The following is a 20,556-nucleotide window of genomic DNA, read 5'->3' as shown; positions in this document are numbered from 1 at the left end:
CCTGTAGCAGTGGGAAACCCTGGAGCTGATGGGAGTCGTCCCCCAACCCCCCCCCAGCCCCTCTCTTTCTATATATGTATATTTACCTGCTCCCTCACCCACAGAGTCTAGGTCCACGCAGACACACTCTCTCTCTCTCTCTTTCTCTAACTCTCCTTCTCTCTCCTCTCACCCACATACTCCAGGTCCACAGTGCTGTGAAGTCTCACACACCAAAAACTCACACACAAACACGCACTCTCATTCTGGTGGAGTCAGTGGTGAGATGTTTTATCTCCATAAGATACCACTGTTGTTTCGGCAGGAAGTATGACTCAATCAGAAGAGCCAGGGAGCACACAAGGGCAACACCTGGGAATCAGAGACCAAGACAAGACCTGGGCTGTAACATGCAAATGCTGAGGACACACACTCTTACGCCCGTGTACACACTTGCTGTCAAGTAAAGAGATATTGTAGTCATTCTCACTCTCCTCCCAGAAACGAGTCCTTCCAGAGCTCACCCCCGCCCCCAGCCCCTGCCCCCAGTCAGTCAGGTGACCGACCCATCAGGGGGTGAAGGAGGGTTTGCACTAACAAGGAAGCAGTGCGGCCTAGTCGAAAAGGCAAGGGACTGAGAGTAGAAGACCTGGGTTCTAAACCCAGTTCTCCTAATTGCATGCTGTGTGACCCTGGGTAAGTCAATTAATGTGCCTCATCTGTAAAATGGGGATTAAATCCTCCTCCCTCCAATTTAGACTGTGAGCCTGATATGGGGCAGGGACGGTGTCCAACCGAATGAACCTGAATCTACTGCAGTGCTAAGAAGAGTGCTAGCCTTATATTAAGGATTTAACAAATACAGCAAGAGGCAATATGGCCAAGGGGAATACCAAGATCCTGGGAGTCAAAAGACTTGGGTTCTAATCCTACTCTGCCACTTGTCTGCTGTGTAACCTTGGGCAAGTAATTTCACTTCTTTGTGCCTCAGTTACTTCATCTGTAAAATGGGGATCAAGACTGTGAGCCCCATGTGGTACAGGGACTGTGTCCACCATGATTATTTTATATTTACCCCAGCACTTAGTACAGTACCTGGAACAAAGTAAATACTTAACGAATAACGTTAAAAAATTCCATTAAAAAAAAAAAAGAACAGCTCCACAAAAAATATCCTCCCTACCTCCCCACCAAACCTGGACTGAGGGATGGAGGGGTTGGAGTGTGTTGGTGTGAGGGGGTTGGGAATGAGGAACCTCAGGGTAACTGGGCTCCAAGCTATAGTCTGTGTCTGGTGCAGAGGTAGGATGGAGAACTGGCCACCAGAAGCTTCAAGCCCCGAACATCAGCTGCTCTCCTTGGGGCAGAGACTCTTGGGAAAGGAACCCCCAGCCTGAACCTCCTCTTGGAAGTTTAGGGGGGGCAAGGGGGAAGGTCTTCATCTGGTATCCTGCTATTGCTTCAACCAGCAGAGTGCCCAGTGAGAAATGCAGAAAGTTCAGCTCCGGGACCTTCTTCCCCATCAATCATCATCATCATCACTATCATCGTCGTCATTGGCCTCAACCTCACATTCATCACCATCATCTTCTCTGCCACCAGCATCACCATCCCCACCATCAAACCCTGCAGTGGAGCTCAAGGGATGGACCATGCAATCCAGGGTGGCAGGTGTTGTCACTCCCAACAGGAAGCTGGGTGGGTGGTCCTCCTCCTTCCCGAAGGATCTGGGTCCTGAGTGCAGTGGGAGCCCTGGCCCAGACACCAGCGGTGGGCCGAGAACAAGCATTTCCCCTGGGCCCGTGACCCACCGGACAGGCATTCGAAGGGCCAGACTGGGAAGTGGGAAGTTTTCAGCTCCGTGTGAGGCAACACTTGTTTCATTCACTGTTCAGTGTGTACATCTTCTTCCTACCGTGCACTTTGCGAGAGCGGGAAGTCACCGAGAATAAGGAAGTGGAGCAGAGAGAGTGAGAGAAAGCAGAAGACTTGAGCCAGGAGAGCAGAGCGGTGAGCAGACTCTCATCTGTGACACGGTGCTGGTCCGGGGAGGCCGGACGATGCTCCTGGCAAGGGCTCTCATCCTCCTCTGGCTCCCAGGTAAGCAGCAACTGAGTCTCCAGCCTCAGTCAGAACCTGTGTAGTGGGAGGACCTGCTGGCCAAGGAGGAATGTTGGGATAGAATGGGCTGGCGATCAGCTGTGGGGAAAGCTAGGGATGAGAACGGGGGCCGGGGGACAGCGGGGAGTGGCCCTCTGGGCTCCCTGTCTGAGTGTAATTGGGGTGACTCTCCCTGGCCTCTGGACATGTATTGGAGGGTTTTCCCAGTGTCCACAGGGCCGTACCCCTGGACAGACCATCTGCAGGGTGGGACGATCTGCCCATTCACCCCAGAGAAATGTGGAGGGAGGAGACGGAGTCCCTGATCTCTCACGCAAAGGCCAATAGAGTCCAGGAAATGGTTGGGAGAGACAGGAGACCTGAGAGTCATTGATAGAGGGAGCACGCCAGGATGGGAGGGTGAGGATGCTGCAGGATGAAGGGGGCCAAAAAGAGAGCAAGAGGGATGTGACTCAGGGAGAAGGCCAGGGATGGCTGGGGAGGTCTTCTCTGGGTGCGGTCATTGCTAGGAGGGGTCACTGGCAGGCAAAGAGCAGGAGGTTGAGACACAGGGGGCCGGCTGGCAAGAGTTTAGGACGGAGGCTTTGAGAGCATCATGGTGCCCTGTTGAGACTCGGGGGGCGGGGGGGAGGGGAGATCGACATGTCTGTTGCAAACGTAGGGAAGATTCCTCACCTCCCTCACTTCATCTAAGTCTCCGAGGCCCCATAGCCAGCAAATTAGAGGGGAACAGTCCATGTCTGCGGCTGACAGAGGCAAGGCATTATTTGTATAAAGAGGTCAGAGGAAGAGGAGGATGGGGGGAGGTGAGGCTCAGGGAAGACAAAGATTCCCAAACTGGAGATCAGAGCCAGAGGGAGAGGACAGCCAAGACAGAGAAGTAGCAGTCAGAAGGACCTGGGTTCTAATCCTGCCTCTGCCCCTTGTCTCCTGTGTGACTTTGGGAAAGTCTCTTAACTTCTCTGTGCCTCAGTTCCCTCATCTGTAAAATGGGGACTAAGACTGTGAGCAGTATGAGGGGCAGACTGTGTCCAACCTGATTACCTTATATCTACCCCAGCGCTCGGGACAGTGCCTGCCACACAGTAAGCACTTAACAAATACCATAAGAAAGGACAGACAGGATAAGGGCCCCAAGGAGGACACGATGGTCCAGATTGGCCCTGTGCGGTGGGCTCGGTTATGGGGTGTTGGGGTGGAAGGATTAGGATGGATTCGGGGTAGTAGAAGAATGGGCTGAGGCAGAGGAAGGAACAAGTGATGACCCAGTCTTGCCCCCTGCATCCTGGTGATGGTGTTAAGTGGGCACACACAGTCATATACAGGCAAACGATGAGGTCGGGAGCGCTTGGGTTCCAGGCTACTCCTCCCTGACCTATGACTGGCAGGTCAGAAGGCCCGGGTGAGTCAGCGGCCCGGATGGGGTTCGTGTGTTCCAGGCTGTTTTGCCCTGACTGACTCAAAGCAGGTGAGGAGCCCTGGGCGGATCAGTGGCCCCGAGGGGGGCTCGCTCACAGTGCAATGTGGCTACGACAGCGGATGGGAGAGGTACGTGAAATGGTGGTGCAAGGGAGCCGACTGGAATTCCTGTAAGATCATGGTTAGAACCACAGGATCAGAGGACGAGCAGAGGAGCGACCGAGTGTCCATCAGAGACAGCCACCGAAATCACATGATCACAGTGACCATGGACAGCCTCAGGGCAGGAGATGCAGACACATACTGGTGTGGGATTGAGAAAGCAGGAACTGACCTCGGGGCCCATGTTGTAGTGGCCATTAACAAAGGTAAAATCTCTGTTCTTTCAATCGTATTTATTGAGCGCTTACTGTGTGCAGAGCACTGTACTAAGCGCTTCAAAGATACCGTGCGTGTCTGTATGTGTTCACATGTGTGGGGGTGTGAGCATGCTTGTTTGTAAATGACAATGAGGCTTCGAGCCCAGAAAGTTCCCTCTTTGCCCCTTCAAGTCTTGACAGCTGCATCAGCTTCCCTGCACCCAGTATCTCCTCCTTCCAGCCCACGATTAACTCTATTACCGAGATCAGTTTTCTAAAGAACGTTCTCTACACATCTCCCTGCTCCTCAAAAACCTACAAAGTTGTCCATCCATCCATCTTTACCGTAAGCAGAAACCCCTCACCATCAGCTTCAAGGCACTCAATCAGCTCTCTCCCTCCTACTTTTCTGTAAAATAGGAATTTAGTGCCTGTTCTCACTCCTCTTTAGACTGTAAGGTCCATGAGGGAAAGGGAATGGATCCAACCTGATTATCTGGCATCTAGCCTACCACTTAGTACAATGCTTGATGTACAGTAAACACTAAACAAATACCATCATTATTACCTATCTTGGCTCTTTTCTCACTAAACCCCGACCCAACCACTTTAACTCTTCTCAAGTCAACCTGTTTTTGGCCCCTCATTCTTGTCTCTTTCACTGTTGACCACTTGGTCACACCCTCTGCCCTGCCTGGAACTCCCTCCCCCTTCACATCCCTCAGACCCCCGCTCTTCCCATCTTCAAAGCCCTTCTGAATTCCCATCTCCTCCAATCAGCCTTCCCTGATCCATCTCTCATCTCCCCACCTTGAATTCCCCGAAAACCTCAACAGCAATTCAACATCAACATGTGGGTGTGTGTGTGTGGGTGTGTGTGTGGGGGGTGTGTGTGTGTGTGTGTGAGACACAGGCTATATGTCCAGAGCTGACCCTTCTTCCCACTCTGCACTTTGCACACACTCCTTCTCATTTACCCCATCAACACCTTGTTAACTCACCCCAGTCCCACAGCACTGATGTACATATCCATATACCCTACTATTTCCCCTACCTATTAGTTAAATGAAGTTAAGAGAAGTTAAGTGACTTGCCCAAGTTCACAAAGCAGGTAAGTAGCAGAGTAGGGATTAGAACCCAGGTCCTTCTGACTTCCGGGCCCATGTTTTATCCACTAGGTCACGGTTTAAAGTCTGTCTCCCCTCTAGACTCCAAGCTCCTTGTGGGTGGGGATCGTGACCTCCATGTCTATTGTATTATGCTTTCCCAAGTGCTTCACTGGAGGCTCTGCACACAGGAAGAGCTCAATAAATACCATTGATTGATTGATTGATTGATTGATTCTCCTCACAAAGGGACTGGAAGGCACCAACCCTCCCCAGGCCAGAGCTCTATCCACCAGACATGCTGACCACCACCCTAGTGCCAACCTCTCCGTCCTCTGTCCCTCTGGTACTTCCTCCCTCTCTGCACCCCTAGTGTCACGGTGTCAACCCCAATCCACCTTCTGGGGTACCTTCTCCCCCACCTCCCATGTCCACTGCCCCAGGCTGCCATTGCCAGGGCGCTACCTGTCACACAGCCCTACCCTTGCCCTCAGAGTGGCGGGGTACCCAGGTCTGAGTGTTTCAGAGGGACCCGGATTTCTATGTTCCAGACGTTTCCCCCCTGAGGGGTCCCGAGGATGTGAGGGTCCCCGTAGGCGGATCCCTGACGGTGACGTGTCACTACAACTCAGGCTGGGAGAGGAATGGGAAATGGTGGTGCCGGGGAGAGGACTGGAGAGCCGGTGAGATCATCGTTAAAACCCTAGGAACAGAGAGAGACAACAATGGGCGAGTGTCCATTAGAGACAGCCCCGAAAAGCGGGCCTTCACAGTGACCATGGAGAATGTCACTGAGGGGGACACAGACACATACTGGTGTGGAATCCAGAGAGAAGGAAATGGCCTTGGAGCTCGGGTGAGACTGAACACTTCCACAGGTAAAATCCCTGGGATTGGGGAATGTGCATATGCGTGTGCATGTGTTTGTGTGTGTGTGTGTGTGTATACAGATATTTCCATGCATGAGCTTGTGTGTTTGCATCTTGTTTGTGTGCGTAATACCAGGGCGGTGAGTACAGGGTGAGCCCCTGCTCCCCTCTCAAAAGGCCCAAAAGTCACCTGTCCCTGTCTGGTCTAGAGCCCTGCCCACCACCCTCGTTGCTGTCCACTCTAGTAGTGTCCTTGCAACCTCTCCTGTGGCTCCTTCACTCCTCTGTCACCACCCCAGTGCCTGCCTGCCCCGTGTCCCCTCCCCTGGGTGGATGTTCCTAGGGCGTTGCCTGCCACACAGCCCTGCTCCCACCCTCAGAGTGCCAGGGGACTCTGGTCAGAGTGTTCCAGAGGTACATGGTCTCTGTGTTCCAGGGGGATCCTAGTTTGTGTGTTCCAGGAGGACGCGGGTCTGTGTGTGTGCTTCAGGGGTGTGAAGGTATGTATGTTCCAGGAGGATGAAGGTATGTGTGTTCTAGGGGGATCTGAGCCTGTGTGTTCCAGGAGGACACAAGTTGTGTGTTCCAGAGATGCCTGGTCTGTGTGTTCCTGGGGGACACAGGTCAGTGTGTTTCAGGGGGGCCTGAGCGTTTGTGTTTCAGGGGTGCATAGTCTGGTCATTCCAGGGAGACACAGGTCTGGTGTTCCAGGAGTGTGTGGTCTGGGTGTTCCAGACATCTTCTCCCCGAAAGCGGTGAATGGCCAAGAGGGACAATCCCAGTCGGTTCAGTGTCGATACGAGCAGCGCTACGGGAAGAACGAGAAATCGTGGTGTCGAGGAGCTCAGTGGGGAAAATGTCGGCCCATCGTGAGCACCGGCTACCACAAGAACGAGGGGAGGAATGGCAGCGTGTCCATCAGCGACTGCCCGGATAATGACACATTCACGGTGACCATGGAGAATCTCAGTACTGGGGACGCAGACACGTACTGGTGCAGGATTGGAGCAGAGAGAGTTGTGCTGGGGGTTCCTGTGACAGTCACTGTGTCCCAAGGTGAGAGCCTTCACGGCTGGGACTATCTCATGATGACCTGCTCTTTGGGACCCAGATCCAGTCCCAGAACCCTGACACTGATGTCCCCTCCCCACTCCCGCAGATCTCCATGCTCAGAATCTGCCCTGGATCAGGCTGGGCCCCAATGGGATAGAAGTATCAGGGCTGGAGGTTTGGGAGGGGATGACTTCTCCCCAGCTTTGCTCTACTCATCCCCTCTCGGTCCCAGACCATGACCCCCCAGGGGCTCCCAGGGATAGGAAATTCCGTGTACACCTCGGGGTTCTTTTCCCCTTCAATGAAAATGAGAGGAGGAAGAGGAGCCCCAGTTAAGCCCAAATTAGTCGAAAGGATCACACAACTCCGCTCTCGTGCCTGCCCATTCCCTGGCTTCCCAACCTCAGCCCTGGGCACTTGCTCTGCTTCTTCCTCTCCCTTCAGGGGCTCCTGTGTCCCCTCAGCCACCATTCGGTTCATCCACAGGCCTAGGATGCTGTGAACCGAGAAGTGCTTTTGGGTGGGGCAGAACCAGGATGGTGGGGACAGAGACCTGGGGTCTGTTTTTGTGTTTAACAACAGTAACAACGACAACGACAGCAGTGACAAATCCAAAGATGCAATCAATAACGAATAGCCCCCAGAAATCATCCTCCGCCCAAAGCAGTTCTTCTACAGGGTAAGAATTGCTGCCAGCCACATTCCTTCTCTGCTGCATCTATTGGCCATGCTTCCTCCCATAAGATTGTCCTGGGGGCTGCTCACTGACCTCCCATCCACTCCTCTATTGCTCCATATCTATCTGAAAACTGGGCCCGAGCTTCATTTGCAGCCTCACCTTCCCCTGCTGCACTGTGACCCAAGAAGACTCTTTCAATTCTGGCTGCCCAATCCTGGCAGCTTTTTCCATCAATCAATCAATAGCCTCTTCTGGGTCTTACTATATGCAGAGGGCTCTATTAGGTGCTGGGGAAAGCCCAGCTGAAGACCTACCCTCAGGAAGCTGACAACCTTGTTGTTCAGTACCCTCTTCTGTGCCTCATTCTTTCTCTAATATTTCCCTTCCACTTCCTTCTCCCTCTCCTGCTGCTTGTGCCTGAGGTCTGGGCCCTGAGAAAAAGGCAGTTCCCTCTGCCTCTGGGTGAGTCTCCCAGATACCCAACCCCTTGGACCTGAGCCTGAGGGACCAGACCAAAACTCGGGGACTGGGGACATCAGGGATCCCGGGGACCATGATCCAAAGGAAAGGAATTGAGGAAGAGGAAAGTGAGGTGTACTGGTCCTCTCAGCTGTCTGTGGGTTGGAGATGAGAGCTGAGTTAGAGGAGGGGGTGAGTGTCTGCCCCTCAGCTGTCTGTGGGGGAGGGATGGAAGTGGGGGCTGAGGTAGAGGAGGGTGGTGAGTATTCCCCCCTCAGGTGTCTGTGGGTGGTGGGGCTGAGGAAGAGGAAGGGTGTGAGTGTCCACCCCTCAGCTGTCTGTGAGCAGTGGGAAGGAGGTGGGGGCTGAGGGCTGGGGCAGGAGGAAGAGTTCTGGCCTCCTCAGGGTCACATCTCCCTTCCAGGTTTGATCTCTTTAGACTCGAGTTCCTGCTGCCCCTGGTGTTTGGAGTTCTCCTGGTTGTGTTGGTGGGGGTCTCCATCCTGGCGTGGAGAATGGTGCGGAGGCAGAGGGAGGGTAGGTGAGAGACCCTGGGCCACCCCTCGTCACCCCTCATCTCTTCTCCGGCAGGGTTTTGGGCCTCCATTCACTGGGGGAGGGTTAAGGGTGGCTTCTCCCTTATTTGCATTCTTGGCCACAGAAGGGACTTGAGTCCCTTGTCCAAGGCCATTGGCCACTCGTGGGTTGGACTGGACACAGGGGTTTTGGTGTGTGATGGGGACCCCGAGTGTGCACGTTACTACTCCTGTGGTGATTCCCACTATCAGACTATGCTGCCTTGGCAGGCCGGTGGAGCAGCGAGCTTATCAGACCAGCACTTGTGACCTCTCACTGGACGGGATGGTTCCTCTCTACGTCTGGACTCTATTGCCCCATCCCCCCTGTTCCTGTTCAGACTCAAAGAGCACCTAGACAGCCCCGAGCAGCTTCTCTCCCCAGAAGTAGTCCCGCTGACATTAACCCTCCCAGAACTCCCCCGAGCTAAATACCACCTTCCTAGAGCTGAACATCACTCCTCTTTTCGCTTGCTACCTCGGTTTTCTTTACAACTCTCTGGGTGGGAGCCTGAGCAGTATCTCCATTCTACAGATTGGAAAAACTGATGGTCAAAGTGGCCAAGTGGACAGTCCTGACAACACAGAAATCAAGACTGAAAAGGTCAAAACTAAAGTCAGTTTGAAAAGGAAATAGTTGAATATTTGATATCTTCACCACTTAGCCCCCTCTGCCTCTATAGCCAGGCCCTTTGTGACTAGAATTGTTCAATGCAACCTGATTGGAAGGCTGGGAAGAGGTGGTCAGGAGTCAAATGGAAAGGGGTTCTCTTTCTTTGAAAGTTGTGGCTTCAGTTATGGTCCTGATTGGCTGGGGCATCTGGGTGAATGACAGGTGCATCCTGGAGGCTTCCTCTTTCTTTCAGGCTCCTTCCCCTAGTTTGCACAACACCTCAGGTTGGCCAATTGTAGAGAATGAAGTGGTTCCATTTTCACAATTTGTGAAAACTGTGGCTTTAGTTTTTCACGAATGGCCCAGGGACTTTGTATTTCCCAGGGTTGGGGTTGGGATCAGAAATTCTCTTTCCTCCCCTCCCACCCCTCTTCCCTTCCCCACTTCCCTCTCTAACCTAAAAGAGTGGACTCTTCCACGAGTTCCCCTGCTCTTGCAGATCTTGGGTAGTGCTCGATAAAGATATCAGAATATGAATCAGGCTTTTACCTGTCCTTCCCTTAGGGTCAGAGAATCAGATCCACTCTGTCACGGACGGGTAACTTTATGGCTCTCAAGCCACGGTCTGCGGGACTCTTCCCTGCCCCTGGCTGTGAAGTTTAGGATTCAGCAGCTGACCCCTTCTCTCTCTCTCCGGGTCTCTGGCTGCTCCCCTCTTAGGGCAAGGCGATGGGAGCGGCAGCCGGTAGAGCACTCCTATCCCGGTATCGGCCATGAAAGGTGTTGTTTCTGAGCCCTTCATTTCAGGAGGCACAGCGGCCTGGTTCCCTCCCACAAACTTCCCGAGCAGGCATCCCTGGGACCCTCGATTCCGAGAGCCAGCCATGGGGGTAGGCCGAGAAGGAGGCTCCTGATTCTAGGTCGCTGGGTGGGTGGGGGTTTCTAACCCCTTGCTTCTCTGCTCTCCTTTAGCAGCTGGGAAGTCAGCCAATCCCTTGCCTATGGACAAGGTAAGGACCTGATCATGGATGTGGGCAGGGCCTAGGGCGGGGTGGGCAGCCGCATGGGGCAGGACAGAGGGAGGCTAGGTGGAAGGGGCAGGGGGTGGCATAATCTCACACACCCGAACTCTAACGCAAATTCTCCAATGCCCTGCCTTCTTTGCTAAAAGAACTGGATTGAATTTGTCAAGTTTGGGGAGTTTGGGAGCCAGGTCCCAATCAGAGAAACGCACCCATATCCCTCACCAGCTCCCCTGTTCCCCCGTGTCCTCCCCCGCAGGACCCTAGATTGTATTAGCTTCATGTTTAATTGAACTGCGGTTAGTCGGGGCACGTTATATACAGTTCAGGAATGGTGCATTTTGAGACGGGGGTGGGGTTGGGGGGATGAGGGCTTTCCCCCAACTCTGCAGTCTGAGGGGAGGAGCCAGCTCTTGGCCGGGGGAGGGGCGGGTGAAGTGGGAAGGGAGGGGAGGTTAGAGGTGGTGCAAAAGGACTTTTCCCTGGTTGAAGGAGCAGAGCTGGGAGGAGCTGGGAGGTAGAGCAGGGGTTGGGACTGGGGTCAGGGGAGAGGCAATGGAGTCTGGGCGAGGGGAGAGGGGAGATGGCTCTGGTCAGCCCAGAGAAGGACACCCTCCCCGAAGCACTCCTGTCCCAGCCAATGTGCAACCGGACGACATGTTCCCCCGGCCCAGGACCTGGAGTTACCCGCCACAGAAGCCTGCTACGCGGATCTGAGTATTCATCATTGGACAAATGACAATAGCCCCTCCTCGGACTCCTGCAGAGCTCCTGGAAAATCTGCCCCTCTGGCCCACACCAGGAGCGCCCACCAGGATGTGGAATACGCCACTTTGGTAGGGAATCCGCCCTGTCGCTTCTGACACTAGTGGAGTCACCGCGGACTTGGGGAGAGGGAACCAGGCTGGGGGTGTGGGACAGGCTCGGGGTGGGGGAATCTTTCAGGCTCAGGAAGGTTCAGACCCCTCGAATACTCGGCTGTGGGGCCATGGGGCTGACCCAGCTAGGGGATAAGGCTCTCCAAGCACTTTATAACCCCATCACGATGACTCAGCCTCCCCTTGTCCAAAGCCTCCCAAGTTACTCTCCCCCTGCCACTGAGGGGCACACTCCCCAAGAGGCTGGAGGCCTGATCCGGGGCCCCTTCCTGGCTTCCTCATCAGCGGAGTCTCTGGGAGTAGAAATGACATGACAAAGAGGAGTTGTCTCCCCTGCTGGACCTGACCTCCATCTTCTTCCTTCCCCTCCTACCCCTCCCACTCTCCACCTGCCTCCCTCCACTTCCCGTCCCCCCCACCCCCCGGCACCCTCCTATTGTGGCCCCGCAGGGCTCCGCAAAGACAAAGGACTCCACCTGTATTACCTATGCCACCGTGAGGCGACCGAGGCCCGCGGAGAACCCAACCTACGGCAATGTGGAGCTCCATCGCTCCCCTCGGAGAAACAACAGGACGGAAGCCAAGTAGGACAGACTAAAATAGACCAGTCCCCTCTAGGCTGTAAGCCCCTTGTGGGCGGGGAACGTATTTACCAACTCTGTTGTATTGTACTAGTGCTAGTACGGTGGTGCTCTGCACACGGTAAGTATTCGATAAATACCCTTGATTGATGGACTGACAGAGTAGCCCCGGTTACTGGCCTGCCTCCCTGACACTGATCCCTGCCTCCCTCGGGATGGGTCAGTGCCCACAGCTGGTCCTGAGCTCTATTCCCCATCCCTGGATCCCTCCCACCACCAGAACCACTGACCTCGTCTAGGGCAGTGCTGGGAGGGATGTGGTGGGCTGGAGGAGGGGGCGGAGGGGCCCTGGGAGGGATGGGGAAAACTGTGTCCTGCTAAGCCACGGCTTCAGATGAGTATCAACACTGTTTGCAGAATGCTACCTACCATATGCAGGACAATGTGTGCAGAACAATCTACTCTGTGCCTACTGTGTTGCTCAGAGTTCTGTACTGACTGAGGGCTGAGTTGGTGCAGAGAACCATTTGAGCCCTCACACATTAGGTCCTTGGCCGGGCCTGGTCCTTCCCCTGCTCTCCCTGTGCTTGGGCTGTAAATTCCTAGAGGTCAGGGATCATGTCCACTAACTGCTGAATTTCCCAAGTGCTTAGTACTCTGTACACAGAAAGTGTTCAATAAATATGATTGCTTCACCTCGAGCCCCCATATAGAATTATTTTCCACCGAATGAAACTGGAGCACAATTAAGACATGCCCGGCTCCAGCACCTCTCACCCGCTTGCTCATCTCTCTCCTCTCCTGGCTAGCCGGGGATTGTGGGGTTGCCAACATCCTGGGCTCGGGAGGGACCAGAGCTCACACAGGGGCCTTCACCACTCCTGACCTCAACTGCGACTCCCTCTCTTCTTCCCTCCCTCCCTCTCCAGCTTTCGCTCTGGTGGGGGGCTTTTTAGGGCCCTTGCTGGAAACCCTGCTTTCCTGGGGCCTCCCACACTGGCAGCAAGAAAGAGAAGGGAAAGGGTGAGGAGAGAAGAGGGTTTGGAGCCAGGGAATGGGCTGGGTGGGCTTGCGCTTGTATCTATGACCTTTGCACATTTGGTTTTCTCCCCACCCTCAACCCCACAGCAGTTAGGTACATTAGATATATAAATTATATATTATAAATTATTTATTTATATTAGTGTCTGTCTCCCCCTCTAGACTGTAAGCTTAATGTGAGCAGGGGATGTTTCTACCAACTCTCTTGTAATGCACTCTCCCAATCACTCTCCCAAGTGCTTAGTACAGTGCTCTGTGCATACTAAGCGCTCAATAAATACCATAGGCTATGAGCTAGTAAAAACATGGGAGCCAGTGGAATGGGATGGTGGAGGGGAGAGAAAGTGACGAGGGAAACAGTAAGGTAGAGCGATAAAGACCCAGAGCCAAGTAGGTATTTGGGGTGCAGGGTGAGTAAAAGCAAGAGAGTCAGGGAAGGGAACAGTCCGAGGACCCTAAAGCTGACACCTCATTAGGCAACAAGAGGCAGGAAGGCAAGATCATGACCCCATCATTACTGCCTTGGAGTTGCGGTTGGGGTGTGAAAACTCTCATCATCAGTAGTTGTGACTTTTCCGACTTCTCATTTAGAAACACCCGCCCAGACTGTGATCTCTATGGCCTCTGCCCATGTGTTCTTCCAACTCTTTTTTTTTCCTTATGGCATTTTTTAAGGGTTTTTTATATGCCAGGCACTTTACTAAGCACTGGGATAGATAGATGTTAATCAGTTTAGACGAGTCCAGGAACGATTAACAGTCTTAATCCCCATTTTACAAATGAGGTAACTGAGTCTCTGAGAAGCTAAGTGACTGGACTAAGGTCACAAAGCAGACAAGTGGCAGAGCTGGTATTAGAACCCAGGTCCTTCTGACTCCCAGGCCCATGTTTTATCCACTAGGCCACACTTCGTCTCTGTTCCAAGCGCTTAGTACAGTGCTCCACGCACAGTTAGCCCTCAAAAAATACCCCTGATGGTGATCCAGACTGAGGTCTCTTGGGCCTCCCCAAAGTGGAGTTCAAGGCTTACAGCTTGGGCTGTACTAGTGATACCCTAAACCTACATCCCCAGCCAGGAAATTGTCATCCCGTCATCCATCTCCTCCTGCCCAGAGCTGCCCAGGTCCATGGGCTTGATAGCAACTCTTCCCTGAGAATCAGTGTGACCTCATGGAAAGAGCCCAGAGCCTAGGCCTGGGTGACAGAAGACCTGGGTTTTAATCCCTGTTCTGATGCCTGCCTGCTGCACAACTCAGTTAACTTGCCTTTGCCTCGGTTTTCTCATCTATTAAAAGGGGATTCAATACCTATTCTCTCTCCGTCTTGGACTGTGAGCCCCAAGTGAGACAGGAACTTTGTTTAATGCTTGGCACATAGCAAGCACTTAACAAGTACCATTGATTGATTAACAGATGTGATCATTTGTTAATGAATTCCTATGAATTCTGACCCTTCCCAGCCCCATTTTCCACCCCACCCCTCAAAGAGTCAAGAGGCCAGAAATCCACCATTTTGAGGTTTTCCAGACCTAACTGAAAACTGAAAGGAGCCACTCCTAGCCTGTCCTCAGCAATTGACTCCCGGTTTCTCACTGGGAGGCAGAATTCCCGAAAGATTTGCCTCAGTGTGTCCTTAGAACTTTATAGAAGAAACTGTTTACAGGTTTGGTTGCTCTCTGAGGTTCTCAACCTCCCAGCGAGCTGGTCATGATCAAAAGAGGTGCTACAAAGGAAGCAGAGGACAAGGTGTGGGGAGGTCAGAGAGGTGGGGAAGAGGAGAGGATGTGGAGCCTGTGATACCAGTCATTGTGGGGATGGGGGAGGAGGGAGAGAGGGGGGTGAAAGAGGCCAAATGGTTACCCCTGAAGAAGGAGCTGAGAAGTCTGAGTCTAATTTCTATACGGCCAACGCACATCATGGTTCCGGCTGAGCACACGGCTGACTCCACCAGCACCTGACTCATCAAGGGGAATTTAATGATCTGTTTGAAATTGATTGAAATAGCCCCTTGGTTTTTCAATAATGCCTCTTTCTAAGGTGGCAGTGACAGCCAATGGGTGGTTGCCTGTCCACGTGAAAGAGTTTCTCCAGGAGCTGGTGATGACATTGTAATTTACCACCTTCCAACCGCAGCAAAGAAATGGAAAAATTGGCGACTAAGGTGGGAGGGTCTGTTTTCAGTCATTCTTCACAGCTGAGAGTGTTGAAGACTGCAGCAATGACATTATATGAAGCTGTTGGCTATATAAAGCAAGGCCTCAGCAGGCTATATATGGGCTTACTTGACTGAAAATTATGGAAACCATCTTGTTTGAAGGTGGGGAATCTGTGTGATGCATGGGCCTAGGGCCAGAGGACCTGGCTTCTAATCCTGGCTCTGTCACTTGCCTGCTGTGTAATCTTGGGTGAATCACTTAACTTCTCTGTGACTCAGTTTCATCAACTGCAAAATTGGAATTTCAAATTTTTCTCCCTCGTACATGACTGTGAGCCTCCTGTGGGACAGGAACAGTATTCAGCCTGATTAACTTGTCTCTACTCCAGCTCTTAGAATAGTGCTTGACACATAGTAAGCCCTGAACAGATATCATAAAAAGGTTAGATTTAACACAGAACCATTTTGGAGTTTTTAATGGTGATGATAATAATAATGTTTCTCAGGTGCTTACTCTGTGCCAAACTCTGGGATAGACACGCTATAATATTCAGTTTAGACATAGTCTCTGGCCTACATGGGGCTCAAAGTCTTAGAGGGAGAGAGAGCAGATATCATCTCCTCATTTGACAGATGAGCAAACTGAGGCCCAGGAAGGTTCATTTGCTTTCCTGAGGTCACACAGTAGACCAGAGGCAGAGCTGGAATGGGAACTAGAACCCATGTATCCTGATGCCCAGCCCCGAGCTCTTTTCCCAAGCTCTTTCCCCTCCTCTCATCATCCCTAACCAACATGTATTTTTAATTTCAATTTATCTGTAGAAGTGATGACCATTTCAGATGCTCTCGGTTGTTTTGGCTACGGTCCAGGACACTTTCCGTTGCTGTGGGCGGGTTACAGCCTCTTGCCTTCCACAGCTGGAGCTTTGGCTGGGGTTTGGTGGGTGGCTGCGGCTGCGTATTCACTGAAGGGCTAAAGGCAGTTTTGCGCTGCATCTTCTACCCTCATTGCGAGCCGCGCAAACCATAGGCCACATGGGCGTTGGCGCAGGCTCCAAGGTTCAGTTCACTCGGGACAATTTGAAGCTGAGGTCCCCGAGAAACCTCCGCGGAGCCCGAGGGCTGAGAACCACTGCCGAGCCTCCCTCTCCCATCCTCCTGGGGGGCCTTCCCCCGACCCCACCTTCCGCCCTCCCGCTCGCTCCCCCAGCCCCATTCCGGGACGGAGGAACTTCACTTTATGCAGAATCTCCGAGGAGGAGGGGTCAGCTCTGGGGTGGGGGGTGGTCCCTGATGACCACATAGGGCTCCTTGGTCAGGATCCCTTCTCGCACGCGGCGGCGGCCTTTGCAAACGTGCCACTGGGCTCTGGGGGAGGAGGGCTGAGTGCCCAGGCTGGACCACTGGCGCGGAACCTCGGGACTCTGTTCTTAAGCCTCCTTCCCTCGCATCTGCAGCGCCGGACAGGGTGGCCTAGTAGAAAGAACACGGGATTGGGAGTCAGGGAGCCTGGATTCTAATTCTGGTTCTATCCCTCTCCTGCGGTGTGACTCTGGGAAAGTCACTTAACTTCTCTGTCTTCATTTGCAAAATGGGGATAAAATACTCTTCTTCGCCTTTAGAAGTGAGACAGGGACTGTGTCCGGCGTGATTATACTGTACCTACCCCAGCTCCTGGCAGAGCGATTAACACAAGCTCTTAACAAATAGCAGTATTGCCGTGGTCATTATTATTAATAATAATGATTTTCCACTCGCAAGCGAGGCTGTTGTGCGTTTCAGCACCGCGGACAGATGTTTCCGGCTCCGGGCCCCGCCAGCTCGGAGCTATCTGTGACCCCTGGCATTCCCTCATGGAATAGTGGAGACGAAGTTTACCCTCCCCGCGATGCAGCGCGTCCGGTCTGAGAGGCCGCCCCGCCTTACCGATTCCAACCCCGAGGGTCGGAGAAGCCCCTGACCTCGGCACCGGCAGCCCCGGATCCCCTCTCTGGATACCCCGCCATCCCCGCCCCGGCTGCGGGAGACCTTGGGTGTGCGGGTGTCTCTGTGTGTGTCTGTGTCTGGGGGAGGGGGGGCCCGAGGGTTAATATTTGAGAACGTGGAGGTGTGTGAGTGCCCATGCGCGCATAAATCTCTGCGGGACTAGACGCAGGAATTGCCCCAAGAACTGCCCCAGAGAGGCCATCAACTTTGCCCCCCGGGTTCCTTGATGAAACTGCGCCCAGAGTGTGCCCGGATAACCCGCAAAAGTCCCGCACTGTTGAGTGCGTTCTGTCTCGTCTCCAGATTCTCCGCAATTTCGTCGAGAAAGGGAAGTGAGACTGTTTCTAGGGGAAGCCGGAGTGAGAGAAATAAAATCAATTAAAGCAAACCAAATAGGAAAGGGGAAATGAAAGGGCCGGGCAGTCCACCCAGGAGTTGCGTCCGAGACAGAGCGGGACGGGCAGGTGGGCGGGCGGGCCCAATCCGGGTTCTCCTCCACCTCCTCCTCCGCCTTCCTGGACAGCGGGGCTGGGGAAGAAGAAGAGAGGAAGGTGGTAATGAGGGGAGGAGAAAGAGCAGGTGACAAGTTAATAATAATAATAATAATAATGATGGTATTTGTTAAGCACTTACTCTGTGCCAAGCACTGTTTTAAGCGCTAGGGTAGATACAAGGTAATCAGGTTGCCCCACATGGGGCTCACAGTCTTAATCTCCATTTTACAGACGAGATAACCGGGGCACAAAGAAGTTAAGTGACTTACCCAAGGTCACACAGCAGAGGAGTGGCGGAGTCGGGATTAGAAACCATATCCTCTAACTCCCAAGCCCGCACTCTTTTCACTTTCACTAAAGACCCTGGGAATCTTCTGGAGGAGGGTGAGTGTTGCTTTTATGTACATATCTGTCATTTTATTTCTTTGCATTGATGTCTGTCTCCCTCGCTCTAGACTGTAAATTCACTGTGGGCAGGGAAAGTCACTGTTTATTGTTGCATTGCACTTTCCCAAGCGCTTAGTACAGTGCTCTGCACACAGTAAGTGCTCAGTAAATACGATTGAATGAAGGAATGAATGAATGCATTTCCCGTGTCTGTCCCCGTTAGCGCTAGTACTAATCCAGCTCCCGCCATTTGTCTGCTGTTTGAACTTGGGCAAGCCACTTAACTTCTCTGTGCCTCAGTTATCTCGACTGTAAAACGGGGATAAAAACTGTGAGCCCCACGTCGGACAACCCCATTACCTTATATCTTAGAACAGTGCTTAGAACAGTGCTTGGCACATAGTAAGCCCTTAAAAAGTACCATAATTATTATTTGAATTATTATTAACTTAAAAAATACAGAGCGGGGGGCTCGGCCCGTCTCCCGTCTCCCCAGGGTTCCCGAGCCGTCCATCCCCGGCCCTAGGCAAGCTTTTGAGGAGCAGCATGGCGGAGTGGATAGAGCACAGGCCTGGGGGTTAATAGGCCATGAGTACTAATCCCGGATCTTCCACTTTTCTGCTGTGTGGCCTTGGGTAAGTCACTTCACTTCTCTGGGCCTCAGTTCCCTCATCTGTGAAATGGGGATTAAGACTGTGAGCCACACATGGGACGGGGACTGTGTTCAACCAGATTTCCTTGGATTCATCCCAGTGCTCAGTACTGTGCCTGGCACATAGTAAGCCCCTAACAACAAAAAAAAAATCATAATTATTATCATTATTATTTTGCTCAGACTGCCCTCTGCAGGAAAAAAGCGCAGAGTGGCTGACCCCTGCTCAGCCCAAACTCCGGTCGCTAGAAGAGCCAAAGGGGCCGCTGGCTCCGAGGCTGGGTGGGCTCCGACGGGTTCTGCAAGCTGCACTATGCGCTCCCGGGGCGCCCGCTGCTCTGCCTCATTTCCAGACTCATCAGAGTTCATTCATTCTTTCATTCAATCGTATTTATTAAGCGCCTACGGTGTGCAGAGGACTGTACTAAGCGCTTGGAAAAGCACACTACAATAATAAAGAGTGACAATCCCTGCCCACAACGAGTTCAACAGGCTAGAGGGGGGGGAAGACAGACATCAATAATAATAGTAACGATGGTATTTGCTAAGCGCTTACTATGTGCCAAGTACTGTTCTTGTTGTCCCACATGGGGCTCCCAGTCTTAATCCCCATTTTACAGATGAGGGAACTGAGGCCCAGAGGAGTGAAGCGACTTGCCCAAGGTCACACAGCAGAGAAGCGGCGGAGCTGGAATTAGAACCCATGACCTCTAACTCCCAAGCCCGCGCTCTTGCCGCTGAGCCACCCTGTTTCGGACAACACAGTACAAATAAACAGACATCGATGTACATAAATAAAGTTACAGAAGATATATGTACCTAAGTGCTGTGGGGTAGGGATGGGAGGGGAATTAATAATGGGAGCAAGTCAGGGCGACGCAGAAGGGAGTGGGAGGAGAGAAAAAGTGGGATTCAATCTGGGAAGGCCTCTTGGAGGAGATGCAGTCCTCTGAAAAAAAACCCCCAAACGTGCAGTTCCAGAAATAGACAGCAGGGGTCGCAGAAGCCTCAGCGTTGGATTCAAGTTTCCGTTCCCCCGCGTTAAGAACGGGATCGATCGATGGATCAATCGAATTTATTGAGCGCTTATTGTGTGCAGAGCACTTCACTAAGCGTTTGGGAGAGCACGATATTAGAGAGTTGGTAAATACGTTCCCTGCCCACGAGGAGCTACCAGTTTATGGGGGAAGACATTCATGTAAATAAATAAATTACGGTAGGTACGTAAATCCTGTGGAATTGAGGGTGGGGTAAATAAAGGGGGCAAATCGAAGAGTTAGGGCGACGCAGAAGAAAGTGGGAGAAGAGGAAACGAGGGTTTAGTCGGAGATATGTACTTTTAATAAGGCTTTGAAGATGAGAGTGGTGGTCTGTAGGGTGTGATACTGCGCACTCTAGTCATAACTCGTGTTTTCACTACACGATTCAACAAACGCATTGTAGGGCATTTATTTCATTGTTCTGAAAATTTAAAAAAAAACCTGTGTCTAATTAGTTTCTGCTACATTCAACCCACATTATAGAGCTGGCTCCTGGCTTCCCAATTGTAGGGAGCTATGTCATTGTGGTGCTGCATGACTTTTTAAAAATAAAACCCAGGATTTTCCTGGTCTCCTGGTCCCCGATTAAGAATGCAGTGAGACTTCAGCCAACGTCATCTCTGTGCCCCTAGCCCTGTACCGTGTGGGGTTGAGCTCTTTGCGAATGCTGGTGAATCAAAATGAAGGCCATTGAAGATGATGGTCTAGATCCAGAGGACTAAGAGGAGTTGGGAGTGAAATAGAGTTAGAACGGGAGCTTGGGAGGAGCAGAGTCAGTGAGCTGGGGAGTACTAGAAGAGGAGAACAGATAGGTACGAAGGGGAGAGCTGGCGGACAGACTCGAAGCCAATGGTCAGGAGCTTTTCCTTGGTGCAGAGGGAGATGGGTAGTCACTGGAGGTTTTTGAGGATGGGAGAGATGGATACGGAGAGACTCCGAGACATTTTAAGATTCATTCATTCATTCAATAGTATTTATTGAGCGCTTACTATGTGCAGAGCACTGTGCTAAGCGCTTGGAATGTACAATCCGGCAACACAATCGGGCAAACTGCCCGATGACGGGCTCACAAGATGATCTAGGCGGTAG

The 20,556-nt window shown here is 52.4% G+C and overlaps 1 protein-coding gene across 1 annotated transcript; it reads left to right on the top strand.

The window, feature by feature from the left end:
* The first annotated feature begins 2,039 nt into the window (after positions 1-2,039).
* On the top strand, positions 2,040-12,063 carry LOC100082993 (polymeric immunoglobulin receptor-like). Its single transcript, XM_029056993.2, has 9 exons — positions 2,040-2,079; positions 3,540-3,887; positions 5,536-5,862; positions 6,589-6,909; positions 7,489-7,585; positions 8,469-8,581; positions 10,205-10,242; positions 10,929-11,090; positions 11,583-12,063. Exons 1-9 carry the CDS (start codon positions 2,040-2,042, stop codon positions 11,718-11,720), a joined length of 1,584 nt encoding a protein of 527 aa, XP_028912826.1. The 3' UTR covers positions 11,721-12,063.
* Positions 12,064-20,556: the final 8,493 nt, after the last annotated feature.

This window comes from Ornithorhynchus anatinus, unplaced genomic scaffold, assembly GCF_004115215.2.
Source record: "Ornithorhynchus anatinus isolate Pmale09 unplaced genomic scaffold, mOrnAna1.pri.v4 scaffold_264_arrow_ctg1, whole genome shotgun sequence".
NCBI lineage: Eukaryota > Metazoa > Chordata > Mammalia > Monotremata > Ornithorhynchidae > Ornithorhynchus > Ornithorhynchus anatinus.
The sequence above is the reverse complement of the archived record's forward strand: the minus strand, read 5'-3'. Positions and strand labels throughout refer to the sequence as shown.

What these genes read in the sequence shown, in the direction of transcription:
- LOC100082993 (XM_029056993.2), top strand. Translation starts at nt 2,040, where the DNA reads ATGCTCCTGGCAAGGGCTCTCATCCTCCTCTGGCTCCCAG. An exon ending in GAGACTGAACACTTCCACAG is followed by an intron (nt 5,863 to 6,588) that starts GTAAAATCCCTG and finishes TGGGTGTTCCAG; the next exon opens with ACATCTTCTCCCCGAAAGCG. An exon ending in GACAGTCACTGTGTCCCAAG is followed by an intron (nt 6,910 to 7,488) that starts GTGAGAGCCTTC and finishes GTTTAACAACAG; the next exon opens with TAACAACGACAACGACAGCA.